The 21,235-nt window shown below is 39.5% G+C and overlaps 1 protein-coding gene across 20 annotated transcripts in view; it reads right to left on the minus strand.

The window, feature by feature from the left end:
* The window catches only part of MAGI1 (membrane associated guanylate kinase, WW and PDZ domain containing 1), a gene marked incomplete at both ends in the record, with an annotated part of 616,726 nt that overhangs the window by 86,139 nt on the left and 509,352 nt on the right, over positions 1-21,235 (minus strand). For 12 of the 20 annotated variants that reach the window (XM_082663457.1, XM_082663454.1, XM_082663455.1 and 9 more), the window contains 5 exons: positions 1,784-1,876; positions 8,280-8,377; positions 11,329-11,386; positions 16,582-16,617; positions 20,767-20,849. In XM_082663457.1, the coding sequence (XP_082519583.1) occupies positions 1,784-1,876; positions 8,280-8,377; positions 11,329-11,386; positions 16,582-16,617; positions 20,767-20,849 (368 nt within the window). Of the gene's footprint in view, positions 1-1,783; positions 1,925-8,279; positions 8,378-11,328; positions 11,387-16,581; positions 16,621-20,766; positions 20,850-21,235 lie in introns of all 20 variants that reach the window. The other 8 variants (XM_082663453.1, XM_082663459.1, XM_082663458.1 and 5 more) reach the window with 3 other exon arrangements.

Genomic DNA, 21,235 nt, shown 5'->3' on the forward strand with positions numbered 1-21,235 from the left:
TGAAAGACAAGAATCAATGTAGAGACTATGGAGTAGAAGGGTTTTAAGAATAATGACTAGTTCCCACAGGGAGTTCAGTGAGCCTCTCCCAAACCCTAACCACTATGGGAGCCTAGAGGACTAAAGTAAAAAAGAAAAGGAAAGAAAGGCCTAAAACAAGAGAAGAATCTGAGATAAAGTTCCTAATAGAGATCAATTCCATGTGGACTCTTAACTCAGCTGGTGCACTAAGCATGTGGCACCCAGAACCTGAAACTTTAAAGCTTTAATTGATTTAATCTCTAAGACAATTCTTTAAGGAAGCTAGGCTGGTTATCATGGATGTACATACGTTGTTTCACACAATAATAAATTTAGCAGAGGCGACTAGGTCTAGTTCGGGGTATCCCCCAGTGGGAAATAAAACCAGTCTCCTGCCTCCATAGGATTTAAAGTCTGAAGAGGAAACTATTGTTAGATAATTAAACACAAATAAACACTAATTATCAACAGTTAAATTCTAGAAATAAGAAGTTTAGGATGGGAAGAGTGAATAAGACAGGGGAATCCAGCAAAAACCTTAGATGAGTAGAAGTTAGCAAAGCAAAGAGTGGGAGGAAAAGACAGCTGCACACAGGGAACAGCATATGCAAAGGCCCTGATGTGGTCCATAGTTTTGCTGATCTAAGGAATTGAAAAGAGGTTCAAGGAACTGAAAAGTTAGTGTAGCTAACTTACCATGAGCAGGAAAATAAGACAACATGAGGCCACAGAGGAATTTCATATTTAAAAGAATACAAAGCAGGCCCCAATCATGTTGATATGAATTAATATGTTATTATCTTCTATGTTCTATCTGTATTAAAACCATTAACATCATAGAAAAGTATGAAATTATTTTACATAAGTTGATATTAATACCAATCTCATGACAATATCAGCTAAAAGGGAAACAATTTTTCTTATGAAAATTACAATGGAGGAATGAAAATTAGGGAAAAGAGTTATTCTACTTATCTTTTAATATCTGACACAATTATTTATTTCTTTTAAAATGTTGAGAGAAGGAACACAAATTTTACAGTTTTTTTCATGGTTCTGTAACACAAACTCCCCAACCCTATCAAATATGCTGCTTGTTCTATTTTTTTTATTTAAAAGAAAAAAACTAAACAAAAAACCCCCAAACCTTTTCTATCCCTTAAGAGTAATGAGGCCTGAAAGTAGCAAGATTCTGGAGCTTCCAATTTTCAAAAAGGAATCTCTGTAGGGGATGCATACTACTTGTGAATGTAAATAAGTGAGACCCAGTGAAGCGATGTAAAACATGCATAAATGCCCAAACTGCAGCAAGAATAGAGGTTAGAGTTTACAACACAATAATATCAAATCACTTTACATTTACAAGAAAATCTTAGTCAAAAGCAAATACGTTGACTAGAATCTTGAAATATCTAGTGCTGAATTTTCAGTGTATCTTATTTAACACAATATTAAATATCTGTGGTCTCGAAATCAAGGATTCACAACTCTAAGATGATTCCCCCCCCCCCCAAGGGGCATTTGGCAATATCTGGGGACTTGTTTGTCACAAAGTGGGAGGGATTCTCCTGGCACCTAGTGGGTAGAGGCCAGGAACACTGCTCAGTGTCCTACAATACATACAGGACAGCCCACAACAAAGAACTGTCTAGGAACATTTCTTTGGAATGACTTGGGTGTTACAAGATTCCACTCTTTAAAGTTTCTCTAAAAAAGTTAAAATTTTGAGCCAAATTAGGATGCAATTATAAAAACACTTTACCCTGAAGTGGAGCTTCTCTGGCCTGCTCCGGATTGCTTGGGGGGTGGTTTGGAATAATAGGAGGCACGAGCGATGAATGATCTTCTGTCCATTCTACAAGAAGACAAGAAACAGTTTGCTGTTTTTCCTTCCATTTGCTTACTTAAGATTACTTACGTAGGTCGCCTTACTTAGGATTCACCTTCTTCTTCATTATAAAACTACCCAAACCTATAAAACCAGAAGCAGAGAGCTTCGAATGAAAAGAAACTGGTACCTAACCCCACTCTATGTTAAGGATAATAAGGTCCCTCCCACTGTGTGCGTGCGTGTGTGTGTGTGTGTGTGTGTGTGTGTTTCTGTCGCTTTCTCCTAAGATCTTTGAGGACAGAAATACAACCAATAAAAATACAACTAATAAAATCTCCAGCTCTCTCTGGCTGGAGAGTACAAAGTGAGACCAAGTAAAAAATATCAGGAAAGATACAGAGTTAACTAAAGCTGGCCCAGTATGGGAGAAACTTCTCTAATGCAATTTAGACCTAGGTTGGGCTGCTGAAGCCTGCTTGTCTTGGGCAGTGAAGGTGGATTGTAGCAGTTTACTAAGGTGAGATCCCCTATCATCTCTCAAACCCAAATGGGACCCATTACTAAAACTCCTCAGTCCTAAGTCGTACTCACTTTGGAGGCCCAGAAATAACCCACTACGAGTGACCCTTGAGATCTACCCCAAAGTCACTTTTCCAGCTAAGCTAATGATGTATATGTACATCAATTTTAACACTCATATATCAATTGTACACTCCCATTCCCCAAACTCATAAAAAATTTTTTAAAAAGTTTTAAATAGAAAGAGATTAAGGTAGAAAGGAGACCTTTTCAATGGGTAAGTATACTCACACACACATAGACACATACAAACACACTCTCTCTAAAATACGGTCTATGGCAGTGGTTGTCAAACTATGACTTATAGGCCAAACTGGTCCTAATGTCTATTTTTATAAAGCTTGTAAGTCAAGAATGGTTTCTACATATTTAAATGATTGAAAAAAATCTAAAAAGAATATTTTGTAACACATGAAAATTACATGAGGTTCAAATTTTAGTGTTCACACATAATGTTTCACTGAAACACAGCCATGTCCACTTGTTTACATATAGTCTGTAGCTGTTTTCATACCATACGGGCAGAGATGAGCAGTTTTAATAGAGACTGTATGAATAGCAAAGCCTAAAGTATTTATTATATGGCCATTTACAGAAAAAGTTTGCCAACTTCCATGCTATGGTCTATATTTATTATATTCAATATTATAATAAGAGAAGTATTATACTTGATACACATATACCTGATATTCACTTATTACATTGAAGGGGTACTAAGCCTATTATTTTTAAAGATTGCAATGAAAAATGAGGAAACACCTAAGCATCTATTAATAAACAGATGGCTAAATGAAGTGCAGAGATTCATAAAAGGGAATAATATGCAGTCATTAAAAATTACAAGGTAGGAAACCTTCAAGATGGCGGAGGAGTGAGACATGGAGATCACCTTCCTCCCCACAAATACATCAGAAACACATCTACATGTGGAACAACTCCTACAGAACATCTACTGAACGCTGGCAGAAGACCTCAGACCTCCCCAAAGGCAAGAAACTCCCCACGTACCTGGGTAGGGCAAAAGAAAAAAGAAAAAACAGAGACAAAAAAATAGGGATAGGATCTGCACCTCTGGGAGGGAGCTGTGGAGGAGGAAAAGTTTCCACACATTAGGAAGCCCCTTCGCGGGTGGAGACGGGAGGTGGCGGAGGGGAAGCTTCGGAGCCACGGCGGAGAGCACAGCAACAGGGGTACAGAGGGCAAAGCAGAGACATTCCTGCACAGAGGATCAGTGCCGACCAGCACTCACCAACCCGAGAGGCTGGTCTGCTCACACGCTGGGGTGGGCAGGGGCTGGGAGCTGAGGCTCGGGCTTTGGTCGGATCCCAGGGAGAGGACTGGGGCTGGCGGCGTGCACACAGCCTGAAGGGGTTAGTGCACCACAGCTAGCCGGGAGGGAGTCCGGGGAAAAGCCTGGACTTGCCTAAGAGGCAAGAGACCACTGTTTCAAGGTGCGCGAGGAGAGGGGATTCAGAGCGCCACCTAAACGAGCTCCAGAGACGGGCGCGAGCCGCGGCTATCAGCACGGGCCCCAGAGACGGGTATGAGATGCTAAGGCTGCTGCTGCCGCCACCAAGAAGCCTGTGTGCGAGCACAGGTCACTCTCCACACCTCCCCTCCCGGGAGCCCATGCAGCCCACCACTGCCAGGGTCCCGTGATCCAGGGACAACTTCCCCGGGAGAACACACGGTGCGCCTCAGGCTGGTGCAATGTCACGCCGGCCTCTGCCGCTGCAGGCTCGCCCCGCACTCCATACCCCTCCCTCCCCCTGGCCTGAGTGAGCCAGAGGCCCCGAATCAGCTGCTCCTTTAACCCTGTCCTGTCTGTAGGAACGCCCTCAGGCGACCTACACGCAGAGGCAGGACCAAATCCAAGGCTGAGCCCCAGGAGCTGTGCGAACAAAGAAGAGAAAGGGAAATCTCTCCCAGCAGCCTCAGGAGCAGCAGATTAAATCTCCACAATCAACTTGACGTACCCTGCATCTGTGGAATACCTGAATAGACAACGAATCATCCCAAAACTGAGGTGGTGGACTTTGGGAGCAACTGTAGACATGGGGTTTGCTTCCTGCATCTAATTTGTTTCTGCTTTTATGTTTATCATAGTTTAGTATTTAGAGTTTATTATCATTGGTAGATTTGTTTATTGATTTGGTCGCTCTCTTCGTTTTTTTTAATATATAGATAATCTTTTTGCTTTTCCTTTTTTTCTTTTTGTGAGTGTGTATGCTTCTTTCTGTGATTTTTTCTGTATAGCTTTGCTTTTATCATTTGTCCTAGGGTTCTGTCTTTTTTTTTTTTTTCCCCGTATAGTTTTTAGCGCTTGTTATAATTGGTGGATTTGTTTTTTTGGTTTTGTTGCTCTCTTCTTCCTTTTTTCAAATTACTTTTTATTTTTTTAAAAAAAATTTATTTTAATAACTTTTCTTTTCCTCCCTCCCTCCCTTCGTTCCTTCCTTCTTTCTTCTTTCTTTTTTTTCCTCCCTTTTCTTCTGAGCTGTGTGGCTGACAGGGTCTTGGTGCTCCAGCCGGGTGTCAGGGCTGTGCCTCTGAGGTGGGAGAGCCAAGTTCAGGACATAGGTCCTCCAGAGACCTCTTGGCTCCGCATAATATCAAATGGTGAAAGCTCTCCCAGAGATCTCCATCTCAACGCTAAGACCCAGCTCCACTCAACGACCAGCAAGCTACAGTGCTGGACACCCTATGCCAAACAACTAGCAAGACAGGAACACAACCCCACCCATTAGCAGAGAGGCTGCCTAAAATCATAATAAGGTCACAGACACCCTAAAACACACCACCGGACGTGGTCCTGCCCACCAGAAAGATCCAGCCTCATCCACGAGAACACAGGCACTAGTCCCCTCCACCAGGAAGCGTACACAACCCAATGAACGAACCTTAGCCACTGGGGGCAGACACCAAAAACAACAGGAACTATGAACCTGCAGCCTGCGAAAAGAAGACCCCAAACACAGTAAGTTAAGCAAAATGAGAAGACAGAGAAACACACAGCAGATGAAGGAGCAAGCTAAAAACCCACCAGACCACACAAATGAAGAGTATAATAGGCAGTCTACCTGAAAAAGAATTCAGAGTAATGATAGTAAAGATGATCCAAAATCTTGGAAATAGAATGGAGAAAATACAAGAAACGTTTAACAAGGACCTAAAAGAACAAAACAGCCAACAGTGATGAACAACAAAATAAATGAAATTTAAAATTCTCTAGAAAGAATCAATAGCAGAATACCAAAGGCAGAAGAACGGATAAGTGACCTGGAAGATAAAATGATACAAACACATGGAGAGATATACCATGTTCTTGGATTAGAAGAATCAACATTGTGAAAATGACTATACTACCCAAAGCAATCTACAGATTCAATGCAATCCCTATCAAGCTACCAATGGCATTTTTCACAGAAGTAGAACAAAAAATTTCACACTTTGTATGGAAACACAAAAGACCCTGAAGAGCCAAAGCAATCTTGAGAACGAAAAACGGAGCTGGAGGAATCAGGCTCCCTGACTTCAGCCTATACTACAAAGCTACAGTCATCAAGACAGTATGGTACTGGCACAAAAATACAAATATAGATCAGTGGAACAGGATATAAAGCCCAGAGATAAACCCACCCACATATGGTCATCTTATCTTTGATAAAGGAGGCAAGAATATACAATGGAGAAAAGACAGCCTCTTCAATAAGAGGTGCTGGGAAAACTGGACAGCTACACGTAAAAGAATGAAATTAGAACACTCCCTAACACCATACACAAAAATAAACTCAAAATGGATTAAAGACCTAAATGTAAGGCCAGACACTATAAAATTCTTAGAGGAAAACACAGGCAGAACACTCTATGACATAAATCACAGCAAGATCCTTTTTGACCCATCTCCTAGTGAAATGGAAATAAAAACAAAAATAAGCAAATGGGACCTAATGAAACTTAAAATCTTTTGCACGGCAAAGGAAACCATAAAAAAGACAAAAAGACAACCCTCAGAATGGGAGAAAATATTTGCAAATGAAGCAATTGACAAAGGATTAATCTGCAAAATATACAAGCAGCTCATACAGCTCAATACCAAAAGCACAAACAACCCAATCCAAAAATGGGTAGAAGACCTAAACAGACGTTTCTCCAAAGAAGATATACATATTGCCAACCAACACATGAAAGGATGTTCAACATCACCAATCATTAGAGAAATGCAAATCAAATCTACAATGAGGTATCACCTCACAGTGGTCAGAATGGCCATCATCAAAAAATCTACAAACAATAAATGCTGGGGAGGGTGTGGAGAAAAGGGAACCCTCTTGCACTGTTGGTGGGAATGTAAATTGATACAGCCACTATGGAGAACAGTATGGAGGTTCCTTAAAAAACTAAAAATAGAACTACCATACGACCCAGCAATCCCACAACTGGGCATATACCCTGAGAAAACCATAATGCAAAAAGAGACATGCACCACAATGTTCATGGCAGCACTATTTAAAATAGCCAGGACATGGAAGCATCCTAGGTGTCCACTGACAGATGAATGGATAAAGAAGATGTGGCACATATATACAATGGAATATTACTCAACCATAAAAAGAAACGAAACAGAGTTATTTGTAGTGAGGTGGATGGACCTAGAGTCTGTCATACAGAGTGAAGTAAGTCAGAAAGAGAAAAACAAATACCGTATACTAACACATATATATGCAATCTAAAAAAAAAGAATGGTTCTGAAGAACCTAGGGGCAGGACAGGAATAAAGACGCAGATGTAGAGAATGTACTTGAGGACACGGGGAGGGGCAAGGGTAACTGGGACGAAGTGAGAGAGTGACATGGACATATATACGCTACCAAATGTAAAATAGATAGCTAGTGGGAAGCAGATGCATAGCACAGCGAGATCAGCTCAGTGTTTTGTGACCACCTTGAGGGGTGGGATAGGGAGGGTGAGAGGGAGATGCAAGAGGGAGGGGATATGGGGCTATATGTATACGTATAGCTGATTCACTTTGTTATTAAGCAGAAACTAACACACCACTGTAAGGCAATTATACTCCGATAAAGATGTTAAAAAAAAATTTAAAGGTTAAAAAGAGGTAAATCTATATTAAGTAGCATTGAAATTTGTGCAAGAAATATATTTAAGTGACAAAAACAGGTCACAAAACTAATACATATACAAATACATAATATATTAATATATATAAATTATGATCTACTTTTTGTAAAAAGATGCATATTTGTACATCCCCAGAAAATTTCTGCACAGTGTTTATTGCTGAGAGTGGGATGGGAACCAGTAGGACCTCCACTGGCTTAAATGGAGAACTTATATGTTCTCCACTCCTGAATTGTTCATATTTTTGTGAAGAGCGTGAACTAACTTGTAGTTTTTTAAAAGCACTGAAAATTAACAGCGTCTTCTGATTCTTATATGTAATGTTCCTAAAATTAAAAGTTAGTTCCATACCCAGCACCTCCTCTTAACGTGCGAAAAGTGGTTTGGATTTAGATACCAGGTGCTGTGCAAAAGCTACTGAGCACAAGGTAGTTCTTTCACCATCAGAAACGTTCTCCAATCTAACGGCAGCCCCTTTCTAAATTAGAGTGGAGATTGGGTGCTTTTCAACTGGGCCCCCCACTTTAGCTGTCCAGGTTCAGGGTATGGAATCTAGCAGAGGCTCTGCATTACTCTCCACCCTTCCAGGACATCCAGTCCCCAGCACGGCAAAGGACTTGATGCCCGTGGCCAGTTCTGACCACACGGGGGTGTCAGCGCCCAGGCTTTGCCCGGAGCTCCTTGGCCCACAGATCACGGGAGAGCGAACCTTCTGGCTGCTGCTGCTGCTGCTGCTGTTGCTCCAGCTGCTTCTTCCGTTTGGCTTCTAGAACCGGGTTCTCATATTGTGTCTTCCTGTTGATGTGGCTGGAGCAGAAGGCAGATTGCATTCAGTTAGGAAACATTGCATCCCACAAGCAAAAAGCCAATCAGTCCAAGTCCCTTGATTAGACCTGAGCAAAGCAGGTGGTCTGAGATGTTGAGCACCTTGTGTCAAAAAGCACAGTTAGGAAGATACGATCAAATAAAAACAAAAATGAATGGTTTCCATATACTGACTGCTTATTTGTCCCAAGCACTGTGCTACCAGCTTTACATGCATTTTATTTTTAAAATCTTCAATAAATGCTAGGATAGAGGTCCTATTTTTATTCCTATTTTATGGATAAGGAAGGGAAGTTTCTGAGCAGTTAAGAAACAGCTCACCTAACAAAACAGAACTAGTCAACAGTAAAGAGGATTCAAGCTCAGACTGGCCTGCTTTCAAGTCCCAGGATTATAACCACTGACTCTGCCAAATGCCCAAGGAATCACGTGACGGGAGGGTGTTTCTTTAATTCAACAAGAAGTCGATTATAGAATTATTTTAAAAGGAGATTAAAGTGAAGATGTGGTGTTGTCTGTAATAAGTAATGCCAGAAATTCTGCGTAACTTTCTACAACAGAGTTCACGGAAGCATAAGCATTTCCCAAACGATCAAGTTAAAAGAAGGACTCTACCAACATCTGTCAACTATTCTGATCAATAGGCATGGAGTCAGGATTCAAAGGATAAGCCTTAGGCAAAAAGACTCCAAATGCAGCTAACCTAAGCAAATGTGATGTGTTCAAAGTGACAAAGACCCAGATACTTCAGATGGCTCCAAAACTAACAAGGCCAAGGCAAGATAAAAATACACACACACACACACAAACATATATATAAATCCAAATGCATATTTTTTGCCATCACCCTATTTAGTGTATGTATATGTATATACACACATAGTACACAGACACACAAGCATAAACATATTCCTATCTTTTTTCCTTCATCAAAATCATACTTCATAAGAAGTTTGAAAATATTCCTATTATGTGATTATTTAGAACTCAAAATATTTTTTCAAGCCAGGCTTTATTTTTTAAAGCCAGGCTTGTCAAGTAGGGTGGATAGACCGACTACCCTTAATTCCTATTATAGGACTACTTGTTTATTTCCTAATTCTGGTAGGCCATTTCATGCTAAGATATAGTCTAACATTCACAGGCACATGGATCTGAGAAGACAGGGAGGAGAAATGTATGGTAAGGTAACAACTCGCCCCTCACTCCAAGTCTCTTTATCCATCAAAGCTACTAGTCATTTATTCTTTTTCTCTTTTGATGCACAAATTATTTGAGGGAGAACTCAAAACAAGCCCCAATTAGACAGGAGCCCCACTGTATATCTGGGAGAAAAATGATCTGTAGGGCACACAGAGGAATTTTATGAGGGTCAGGGAAAAGACTAAGATCACCTTTCTTTCTCTTTTAAATTTTTTAAAATTAAATTTTTTTTTTATTGAAGTATAGTTGATTTACAATGTTGTGTTAATTACTGCTGTACAGCAAAGTGATTTGGTTATACATACATACATATATATATATGTATACATTCTTTTTTAAAAAAATGTTCTTTTCCATCATGGTTTATCACAGGATACTGAACATAGTTCTCTGTGCCATGCAGTAGGACTTTGCTGCTATCCATTCCATATGTAAAAGGCTACATCTGCTCACCCCAACCTCCCACTCCATCCCTCCCCAGATCCCCTCCCCCTTGGTAAACACCAGTCTGCTCTCTATGTCTGTGATCCTGTTTCTGTTTCACAGGTAGGTTCATTTGTGTCATATTTTAGATTCCACGTATAAGTAATATCATATGGTATTTGTTTTTCTCTTTCTGACTTACTTCACTTAGTATGATAATCTCTAGATGCGTCATGTTGCTGCAAATGGCATTCAAGTTGGCCTTTCTAATGCCCCCCATTCCCAATCTTTCTGTTAGGTAAAGAGGTGGCAATGTGAGTATTGACCAAAGACACCTGCTATGTTGAACTCGTAATTTTTTACAATAAGATGCTGAGCATTTTATGGCCTGGCATTGTTGCATCATATGTTTCTATCACCAGGGTATTATACGAATAACTTTTCATTGCTAGCAGCATGAGTGATAGAAAGCGTTCCAGTGATAGAAAGCGTTCCAAGTTATCTTCATTGTGGCAGGTAGGATTTTGATGATAGAACATTTATATGGCATGTGTTTCTTTTGTAAGATCTTTTATTATTACTCATCTTTCTCAGAGGAAATGATGTAAAACATTTTTTCAATGTTTACCCACTTAGGTTTCTTTTATTTTCTTTGAGTATCATCCTACCAATATATAACTGTGATGAAAGGACCAAGTGTATGCCTCTTGCTACAATAAGGTACATGGTAAAGAGGTAGTGATGAGGGTTTGAGACTCTTAGAAATGGAACACAGGAGCCACAGGTATGGTAAAGGCAAAGAGGCTTACACAGTCTTGCCACTTAGGCTAGTTCTCAATTTCCTTCTTAATTGCGGCAGCGTTTCATATATTATTTAGATCTGTCTGACCCTTCTGGAAAGTCTGAATGAATAAATAAATGATTACTGAGAACTTCAGACTTAAGCAGGGCAAGAAATAGGCAAAACTGATCTTTTCCTGAAGATAAACAACCCATACTCAGTGTACTGACTCCTTGCTTTTCTCATTCATTCAACTAATACTTATTATTCAGTACCTGCCATAGGCCAGGACTATGTTGGGCTTTGGTAATACAGTGATAAACAGAAGACATGAATACTGCCCTCATGGATTTTATAATATAATTTATCATCATTAGATTTTCTGAATATTTTTTCATTATAAAATTAATATTATGTTACTATTATTATTCTGTTTGTGCCTTATCACAATGGCAAACTCTGTTCAGCAGAAGTGTAAATAATTACAGAAGGGTGCAAACTCAAATGTGTTTTAACAGGCACTTACTCTACATAGTAGATACCATAGACAGGGTCATCAATCTTTTCCCAACCAGCAGGCAGTTCTGAAAAAGAAAAGAACATTCAGACCAAGAAGAGCATATTCTTGAAGAGCCTAAGGATTTTCAACAGCTGGGTTAGGCAAAAAAAGAAAGACTCATAAAATAATGCCTTAAATCCAATTAAAACTGCGTATCCTAACCAAAAAAAAAAACAAAGAGTGAGAATTATTTTATTGGTGTATTTTTCTACACGAAGAGCAATTCTTTACTGATATTTTGCACAAGCAAATGAAACTTAATAAAATGCAGTCTCAGGTGCCTTCATTCTAAATCAACTATTAAATGAGATTTTAATGGAAATATAGTTAAGTTTTGCCTCGAACGCCTAGTTCCTATTTTAAATATTTGCTGTTTTCTCATTTTATTGCTAGACTACCTTATTACACAAGCAAAAATGGATGAATGTTTCCTTTCATTTTCGATACAATAGTGCCGTTTCTGCTCTCCCTGGAATAAATTAAAATTTGCATCTTATTTTCTCCTTGTTCCTAATTAAAATGCTACCGAGTAAATAAAAAATGGCCACATGGAGTTGGATTTTTGAATTGCACACATCTACAACTCAATTGCTATATCTGGACAGGCCCATCTTCACCGGGGCTGTGCCTATGAAAGCAGAAACACAGGTCCTGCTCTCCAAGACTCACTACCTAAGGGGGTAGACTATTCCTCTAAATGTGGTGGTAAAATGGCATTGGGTGATATGTGTGCCTTTCTGAAAACTCACCTGTGCTCTACCGAACTTCATAAGGTTTCATATCAAAGGCTGCAACTTCATTAACTAGGTAGTAGTGGGTTCTGTCATAATAAGAACCTACTGTGAAAAAGCCCACTGCACCAGATAATTCGGTGAAAGAAGCAACTACATTGTGTTTTGCGTCGTTAAACAAGTCTTCAGGCAGAGCAGCACTTCTCCTTAAATCTCTGTCCCTTCTTTTTGGTTCCAGGTAAGAAATGGAGTCATGTGCACGTGCACATATACACACACAGGGCTAATTACTTAAAGTTTATGTTTTGCTCAGATTTGGCTGCACATCAAGAGACATTAATTTCATGGTTTTTGCTACACCTGATATTTGTTTTCAAACAAAGAGACAGGTTCCCCCCTTTGCTTCCTTTTTTTAAACAAAACAAAACAGAACACTTAGCAGGTCTTAAGGAAGTCTTTGGATTCTGGGAGACATAAGCTACTAAAAGGCAAGGCAGGGCCAACGTGCAGATGTTGATATAACTTGGCATTTTTGTACACAGCGTCTTGCGGACGGATGCAAATCAAATGCCTGGGAAATGGTTTCCCCTTACAATGCTGGAAATTGCCATTTAAATGCAAACGAACCAGGAAAACGTTTCCAAAGAGTTGGGAAATCAGAAGATTACAAAAAGGCTAATTGGTGCCCACGCATGTGCTTGTGCTGCCATGGGGCAGAAGAGCGAGTGGGTGTGAGGGGACCACATCATGTTTAACCAAACTTCTTTTCAAAATCTGTAACCTTGATATATGGCCTGATTATCTTCAGATAAAATAGGGGAAAAAATTAAGAATTCAATTCATTCCATTTATTTGTCAAACATTTATTTAGTGCCTACTGTCTGCCTGAAGGTATGCTAGGTGCCAGGTACACAAAGATAATTACAAGTGCACCAGCTGGGCAGACAATTCATACATCATCACAGGGTAAGCGCTTTGATGGAGGTCCAAGGAGGCTGCAAGATAAGAAGCCACCTCTGGCTTTGCCCTGTCACCTACTCAACAATTTACATACTAGAGTTGAGACATGAGGTCAGTCAACTGGTATTTCTGGATGATTGTAAATTGAAACACATCTTCTGGGACAGATTAGCAAACTCCAGAAATGTTCCAGTTTTTCCAGCTATAACTCATTTAAAATTGAAAAGACAGATTTCTCACTTCCCATGTGGTGATTAACTTAATAATAGGAATTAGTCTCTGAAAGCTTAAAATAGAAATGGGTCATCGATTTAGAAACAGAAGATGTTTGTCTTCCAATGTGCCATTTGGTTCTAAAAAGTTGAAAATGGCAGAAAATACTGAAGTCCAGAAAATGATGGCGTTACAAATTTTTTCTTTTTTCTAAACTACTCTAAAGATACATAGAGAGCCACACCCCCATGTCTAACAACTGTCAGACATCAGAACAGTCTGTACAAGATGTCACCGAGATTTCAGGTGGCTCAGACCCTTTTGGGATTGTCCAGATCTTGGTCTGAACTTTAGCCCTAATGTTTTTGTTTTTGTTTTTTTAACATCTTTATTGGAGTATAATTGCTTTATACTTATACTATATAACATATATATACTATATAACATATATATACAAGTTATATATACTATATAACACAATGGTGTGTTAGTTTCTGCTTTATAACAAAGTGAATCAGCTATACATATACATATGTTCCCATATCTCTTCCCTCTTAGCCCTAAGGTTTTATCAGTCTAGTGTTTGGCTAGCTACTTAACATCTCGAAACCACATCTTTGTCCTGGATTTACCTCAAAGGTCAACTGTAGACTAAATAAGGATGTTTGTAAAACCTTTTACACAGCACCTGGCACCTAAGCTCAGCTAATGGCAACGGTTCTAGGAAAGCCCAAAAGGAACTGGACAAATCTATATGGCCTGCTTGCTTGCTGTTCCTACCACTAAAAATCTCATGTTGTACTAATCATCGCCATGGAAGTGAATATGGAGCAGAAAAATGTTCCAAGAGTTGTGTCAGGGCACAGATTGAAAGTCATGTTCACAGTCAGAGATATGGTTCTACACTGTAATTCAGTGTTGATTGGGAGGGGATCTCATTTCCCTATCTAATGAATACTCTGTAATTCGAAAAGAAGGTTCTTCAAGTGCTTTTTCATTCTGGGGAGATTACTGCAGAAGATGTGATAAATTCTGCAAAACCAAAGTGCATAATGGAGCTAGTGACCCAGTCCAGACAACAGAGTTCAGAAATGACAATTCTGCAATCAAATGATCTGTGTCCAACACCCAAGTCCACCGCCCCTGCCTCTCAGAGGCAGATTATAGAGAGGGTTTCCTTGTCACATCTGCAATTATACTGTTCATTGAAAACCTGACAGTTGCTATTGTTTGCAATTAGGATCCTCTTATTAAGAAAATGGGCAGTGAGCTTGTCAAAGGCATCTGAAGTGAATGCAAGGAAAAACTGTGCGTGTGCATGTGCGTGTGCGTGTGTGTGTGTGTCTGTCTGTCTGTCTGTGAATAAGGACATATTTGGGCCATTTCTATTATACATGTTGCTCTCCTGCCCCATATTAAACACAAAAAGTATCATAAGGAAACACTGAAAAGTCCAACAAGAAAGAATTAGTTACTAAATCAGAAAACTGGCAAAATAACATGTGCTGATCTCAGGGGCAAATATTAAGACATATTATTATTAAGTCTCCTCTTAAGCCCAATGAGAGCTCCTCTTTCAGCCCCTCTTTACAGGTAAGGAACAGGAAGCTAAGGGAAGGTGAATGACTTGCCCAAGGTCACAGAGCAAATAAGTGGCGGAACCCAGATATGAGTCTAGGCAACCTGCCCTGACCCCAGAGACAGCTCCCACTTCACCAAACCATCTCCCAGAACTGTGGCTCTGGCCATGAGAAGGTAAGAAGGTAAGTAAGCCAGTAAAACTTACTTTGTAGAGTCTTTAACAGCACAGGAAAGTTTCTACAATGTTACAGATACATGAGAAAAGAAGACAATTGATTCTTTCCTGAAAACTTCAACATTCAAGCTTCCACAGAAGCAAATAAGGCTGTGCCCCTATGCACAATGGAATTATCTCACCAACTGCCCACACACAGTGGTGGGCACTCACACATATTAGGCAGGTGGCCAGAGTAGTTTAAATTGGTTCCACAAAGGATTGAGGCACTCATTTTTCATCTGGAAAAGCTAGTTCTGTTTTTTTCAATGATTTTATCTAATATCACTGGATTGATACTTTTTTTCTTAATTTATAAAATGAGTTTCAAATTGTTCTGTCACACAGGTTGAATCTCAAGTCATTCCTACCACAATGACCACAAGGACAATTTATTATACGTCTTTAAAAATAGATCTTTCGGGACTTCCCTGGTGGCGCAGTGGTTAAGCATCCGCCTGCCAATGCAGGGGACACAGGTGCGAGCCCTGGCCTGGGAAGATCCCACACACCGTGGAGCAACTAAGCCCGTGCACCACAACTACTGAGCCTGCGCTCTAGAGCCCGCGAACCACAGCTACTGAGCCCGCGTGCCACAACTACTGAAGCCCGCTTGCCTAGAGCCCGCGCTCCGCAACAAGAGAAGCCACTGCAATAAGAAACCCACGCACTACAACAAAGAGTAACCCCCTCTTGCTGCAACTAGAGAAAGCCCGTGCTCAGCAACAAAGACCCAACACAGACAAAAATAAATAAACAATTAAATTTATTAAAAAAAAAAAAAACAACGCTGAACATAAAACATTTAACTTAGCAGGGAATATAATTCAATATATTCCAAGAGGAGAGATAAAAGAGTTTGGAATTATCTGCTAATGTAAATTATTTCTGAACTGCAAGAGCTTGGACTAATCAAGACTTGATTTCCATTGACATACACACTCTGAGGAAAATGACACATATAAACCCAGGATCCGGTTTTCAAGCCATTCACTATGGTTACAAAGTCAACACGCAGCTTGTGACTGAGTAACAACATAATACTAGGACTTAGTGCCCATTCAGCTAATCAGTGGAATTGCTGTACTGCTGTTACTCTAAGATCTTTCAGCTAGTCGGAAGATTTTTGTTTTGCTTTTCTGTATTCCCCATGGAGAAAGCCACCCACACCAAATAAATAAAGAAATGAGCCTGAGATAGATTATAGGAGAGTTGAAGGGACATGGCAAGCATCTATCCCTGTTTTTTCTTACTCCTCAATTTACGAGAGTATCCGGCACTGATCTGCTAACTCTCATTCTAGTCCCAATTCCCTCAGACTTCTTCTTTGTAGACACAACTTATTACAACTCTGTGTGATGTCTGCAGTCAGACACATGGGTTGTATACGATTGACCTTTCGTGGCTAAGCCGGAATGAAAATCATAATTGGAGAAGTGCAAACTAAAGAAACAGAGGGATTAAGCAAGTCACTGGGGACCAAGGCAACCAGGGCAAGTTATGCAGGCTGGGAGGGTTTACCTAGTTCACTGTCCAGCTCCTCCGTATGGATCCCTTCTTCTCCAAAGGAATAGCAGGAATGAGACAGAAAAGAGAGAAAGAAAAATTCAGACACCAGCACCAAGAAAAGAAACTCCCCTCAAGAAAAACAGCAGCAAACACATCACTTTGTTTTGTCCTTACCTGCATTGTGGCTTATTTCATTGGCTTGACTACTCAACTCGAGACCTCAGCGTAAATCACAAAACGGGAAGAGCTGATATTGGCAACATAATTATATGGCTCACTTCCTTGCATGGCAAAATAGGGTTTGATCGGTTGTAAAAGATGACAAACACCTTTGCGGTTTCAACGTCCTTACGTGGCAAGTCACTTATTACAGGACTTATTTCAAGCAAACAAAGCTGTTAGACCTTTCAATATTAGTCCTTTTAATCCTTCAATAATCTTCTAATCAGCGAGGCAAAATTACTTAACTTATAAGTAATACCGCTGCCTGAAAAACGGAAGGCGAGGTCAAATTGAGAATACACGTTCTAAGGTGAGCTACACTTCATCGTCTTTCAAAAGGAGTTAGAAAAATGAACTATGTCAGGACGATATACATGGGGGAAGTGAGGCTTGATGGCTGCCCCAAAAGGAGCAGTGGGAGACGGAGCTTACTTGGTATAAGATTTCTAAGTCAAACAGCTCAGAAATAATAGAATGAAAATGTTCTCTGTAATTTCAGGGAGCAAAACAAGAAAAGATCCTCTCCATTCTTGACCGTCTCTGGCTGTCAGTAAAGCATTTTATTTTGACTGTGAAGAGAACACAGGACAGCACACAACACATCATGGCATAGACAGTCACTCCAGCTACACAGCGGGTGGCTATCCCTCCAGTCTAAGCTCCACAAACACAGGGATCAAGCCTGTTTTCACTACTGCAATATGTTCAGTGCCCACTGAAGTTTTTGATACATAATAGGTACCAAATATTTCTCAAATGGATGAATGAATGTATGAACAAATGAATCGATTATTGACTTCAGTCACCAACGCGGCCCTACACACCTTGTAAACTCTTGATTTAAAAACTCTCCAACTGCCAACAATAAGGATGACACTGGTATTGTTTCCTAAGAAGGGAATCTTATTTACATAAAATCGTTCATGAAAATGGCCTTTTGGATACTATTTAAAATATCTTTGGGGGCACTCGTTCATTTCCTCAAAAATTCTTTAATGAGAACTACTATGTGCCAGTTACTATGCCAGGTGACAGCGACATCGAAATGAGCACCAACAGGCACGTCTCTATCCTTCCGGGAAAGGAAACATGGCCAAAGCTCACATAGATAAAAATTAAATTAAAACTATGGTAAGTTCTCTGAAGTTAAGATACATAATAGACTGACCTAATCATATCTGGGGGCAAAGTCCGGGGCAGAATCCCTGAGCTGTCATCTGAAGGTTATGCAAAATTTAATGAAAAGACTTAGAGTGAAAAATGACTAGAATTTAAGCTCTGCAAGAGCAGGGCTTCTTGTTTATTGTGTTCAATGATACATCTGAAATTCCCAGAATGCACTGGACATAGAGAAGGCATTCAATAATTATTTGTGGGATGCAAGAGTATTCTAAGAAGGGAGAACTGCACATCTAACGATCATGGAGCAGCAGCTCGATGAGGACTCGTGGGGATGAAGGACAGAGTATGGGTTGGAACGAGAGTCAGACAAGCTTAGAGACTGAACCACAGAGAGCTTGGAGACACAAGCTATGGACTTGGCATTTACTGAACAGACCACAGCCATTAAACAGGGCTTGAGGCGGTGGTGATAACAAAGACATTTTAAAAACTGCTCTGAGTATGGTGCAAGAAGGAGAGCGGGCAAGAGTCTGGGTGGAAGATGAGCATGACCTTGACCAGCATGGCAGAGATAGTGAAGAAAATGGAGAAAATGGATTCCAGAGACATTTGGGAGGCAAGGTGAACTCAACTGGTAGTACATGGGTTAGAAGTAGGTGTTAAGAAAACTAAAACGTCATGAGGGACTCTTAAGTATGTATGAATTTACCCTCCACTGAGATGGGGAATACTTACAGAAGACCAGATTTGGGGTGGAGGTGGAATCATTAGTTGGGTTTTAATCAGAATGAGTTTAAAGTCTCCTTGAGACAAACAGTGTTATTAAAGATTAAAATACTGGACTGGAGCTCAAAGGCAAGGTAGAAGGCCTCTAAGTGAACTACTAAAACACAGAAATAACAACAGGACTTATACACTGAAGATCAAAATCCAAACTAGTTTCTGACTTTATCGAGATAGGAAAAAGAAAATAGAACATTTTTACAATAAGTATGATGCCATACTGTTACATTTGATATGCATGTGACCTACAGAGAACAGAAAGAAACACAGGAACAATATGGTGACCAACAATGTGATTCTTCTTTGTGTCATGATAACAAAAAACAATACAAGGCAGCTTTGTGGTAACTGGCAAGAGAAAAGGCAAATATAGGAACTGATGATACCTGCCACTGTGGTATAATCTGGTTATATACTTATAACATTTGTGTATAAAGGCACACAGACATACATATAGTTTCTAGCAGAAAAAGAATCTATGAATTCTAATGGTGAATGGACAATTACTAAGCATTTGGTATGAATACATACTTGTTCCAAAGGGAATAACATTAACACCAATGACATGAATTCTAAGAACTAAAAATAATCAGCATTGTTAAGAAAAACATTCAGTAATTCTACTCAATACTTTTACTCCGTTTTTCTCTGTAAAAGCTACTGGAGCCTTCTATTATCTATAAAATTATATTAACAGGCATTTTCATACATTCCCAGTATAGTTATAATGGATACTGACATTGAAGATCTGTTGGTAATAAGAGGGCCTAAAATGGCTTCAAAATCATCAGACATCAAATAAAGATTAAATTTTGTTCTGAGAAGTTTTATGGTTGGAAGTATTTTATGTTCTGAACTTTGAAAACTGGTCACCTCTGTATTATATATTAAATAGAATATGTGAATAATCAGGACAGTCCATTATCCTTAAAGCATGCAAAATAATGCAGCTCCCACGCCTGTTCCGTTTCTTCTTCAGGACTCAGCAACCGAAATAAAACCAGCCTCTCAGCTATGCCTCCTCAGTCAGAAGGATTTGCATTTCCAGTTGAAGTCACCCAGCTAACCGTGAACACGCAATTCTATGTTCATTTCATGTAATCTGCGATCCACATATAGTCTGGAGTGTAAGGTTTTGACAGGATCATATTTTACGGGCTTACATTTTCAAACAAACCTCAAATTTATACGGACATCAATTCTGCCCCATAGGATAAATTAATAAAGTTTCACTATCTTACAGTAAAATGTGTATTCAAAATTATACTACTAATTGAAATGCCAGAAATCAATAATGAGTAGCAAAGCAAGCCATTTCCCTTTTAATTCGTCCATGTCAAAAAGCAATTTTGGTAGAACTTAGGATAGACTGAAAGGGAACACATTTGTTCCATCTTAATTTTCTTTTCCTTTTGCAAAAGTAATTAGAAATTCCAAAGCCTTGAAATAAACTTTCCTTTTTTATGATAGTAACTCTTATAGACAATTGATTCTTTCTTCTTTTAATTAGCAGGGAGAGTGGGGCTCAGTCTCTTTTGTGGAAGAATAGACTTTCTCATATTTAGGATATACTCTAAATCACACACAGACTCCCAATCACAACAAAATCTGCTTTCTTTATGCTGAACCTGGAGAAATAATCAAATTATGAAGTATGAAGAGTTCAAGAAAAGTTCCTGATTTTTTTTTCTCTAAGACTGTCACAATATATAATTAGCGTCCAATAAGTGAGTGATCAGAGCATCTTTGGTTTCTAAATTCCTAGAGACTTTCTAGAATTTTCTCCAAGTTCCTGAAGGCACAGGTTGCATCTACATTTGAATACTTTCTGACTGTGCTGAAGTTCTGTTTCTAACAGAGAACTGAGGATGCCTTTATGTTTAAACAAATCATTCTTTGAAAGCAATTTTGCTGATTTCTCTCCTGCTTTTGGAAACCATAATGCACTTACTAGAAACTGGATTACCTTTCAAAAACCCATGGTTAGAAACCCGGTTGACCTTGCTACAACGCTTTAAAATTTGCATGTGTGAACAAGCCCCTTAAACCCAGACCTTCCTAGCTCCTTACCATCATCTTCACACTCTTCCAGAGGCTTCTGCTGCTTGTTCAGGCACCGAGGGTCTAACCAAGATGTTGTTTTTGTGTTATGGCTGAAATCCAGAAACAAAAACAAGAAATATGTTTGAAAAGAAAAAAAAAAAAAGGTAAAAAGCTCAATGACAGAAGATTTAAACAGTCTTGAACATTAACTCTCTTCTACCAAAGAAAAGATACTGTCTAACAGCAAACCGAGGCCAGAAGAGAGCCCCGGTTTGGAATTATGAAATGGCTTGAAGAGGGTCTTAGGGAGGCTGCTTCCTTACTCTAAGACATCACCATTCCATCATGGAAAGCTTAAAATGTAATACCAGCTTTATTTTTGAAAACTGAGCTCCAAATCATACGCCTTGTCTATACGGCCTACTCTTGTCTAGGCTTATTTTAGTCTTCCCATTTGTCAAAGAGCGCATTCCAATTTATTTTCAATTTGTCTATG

Source organism: Grampus griseus, assembly GCF_964374135.1.
Source record: "Grampus griseus genome assembly, chromosome: 10".
NCBI classification, from domain to species: Eukaryota; Metazoa; Chordata; class Mammalia; order Artiodactyla; family Delphinidae; genus Grampus; species Grampus griseus.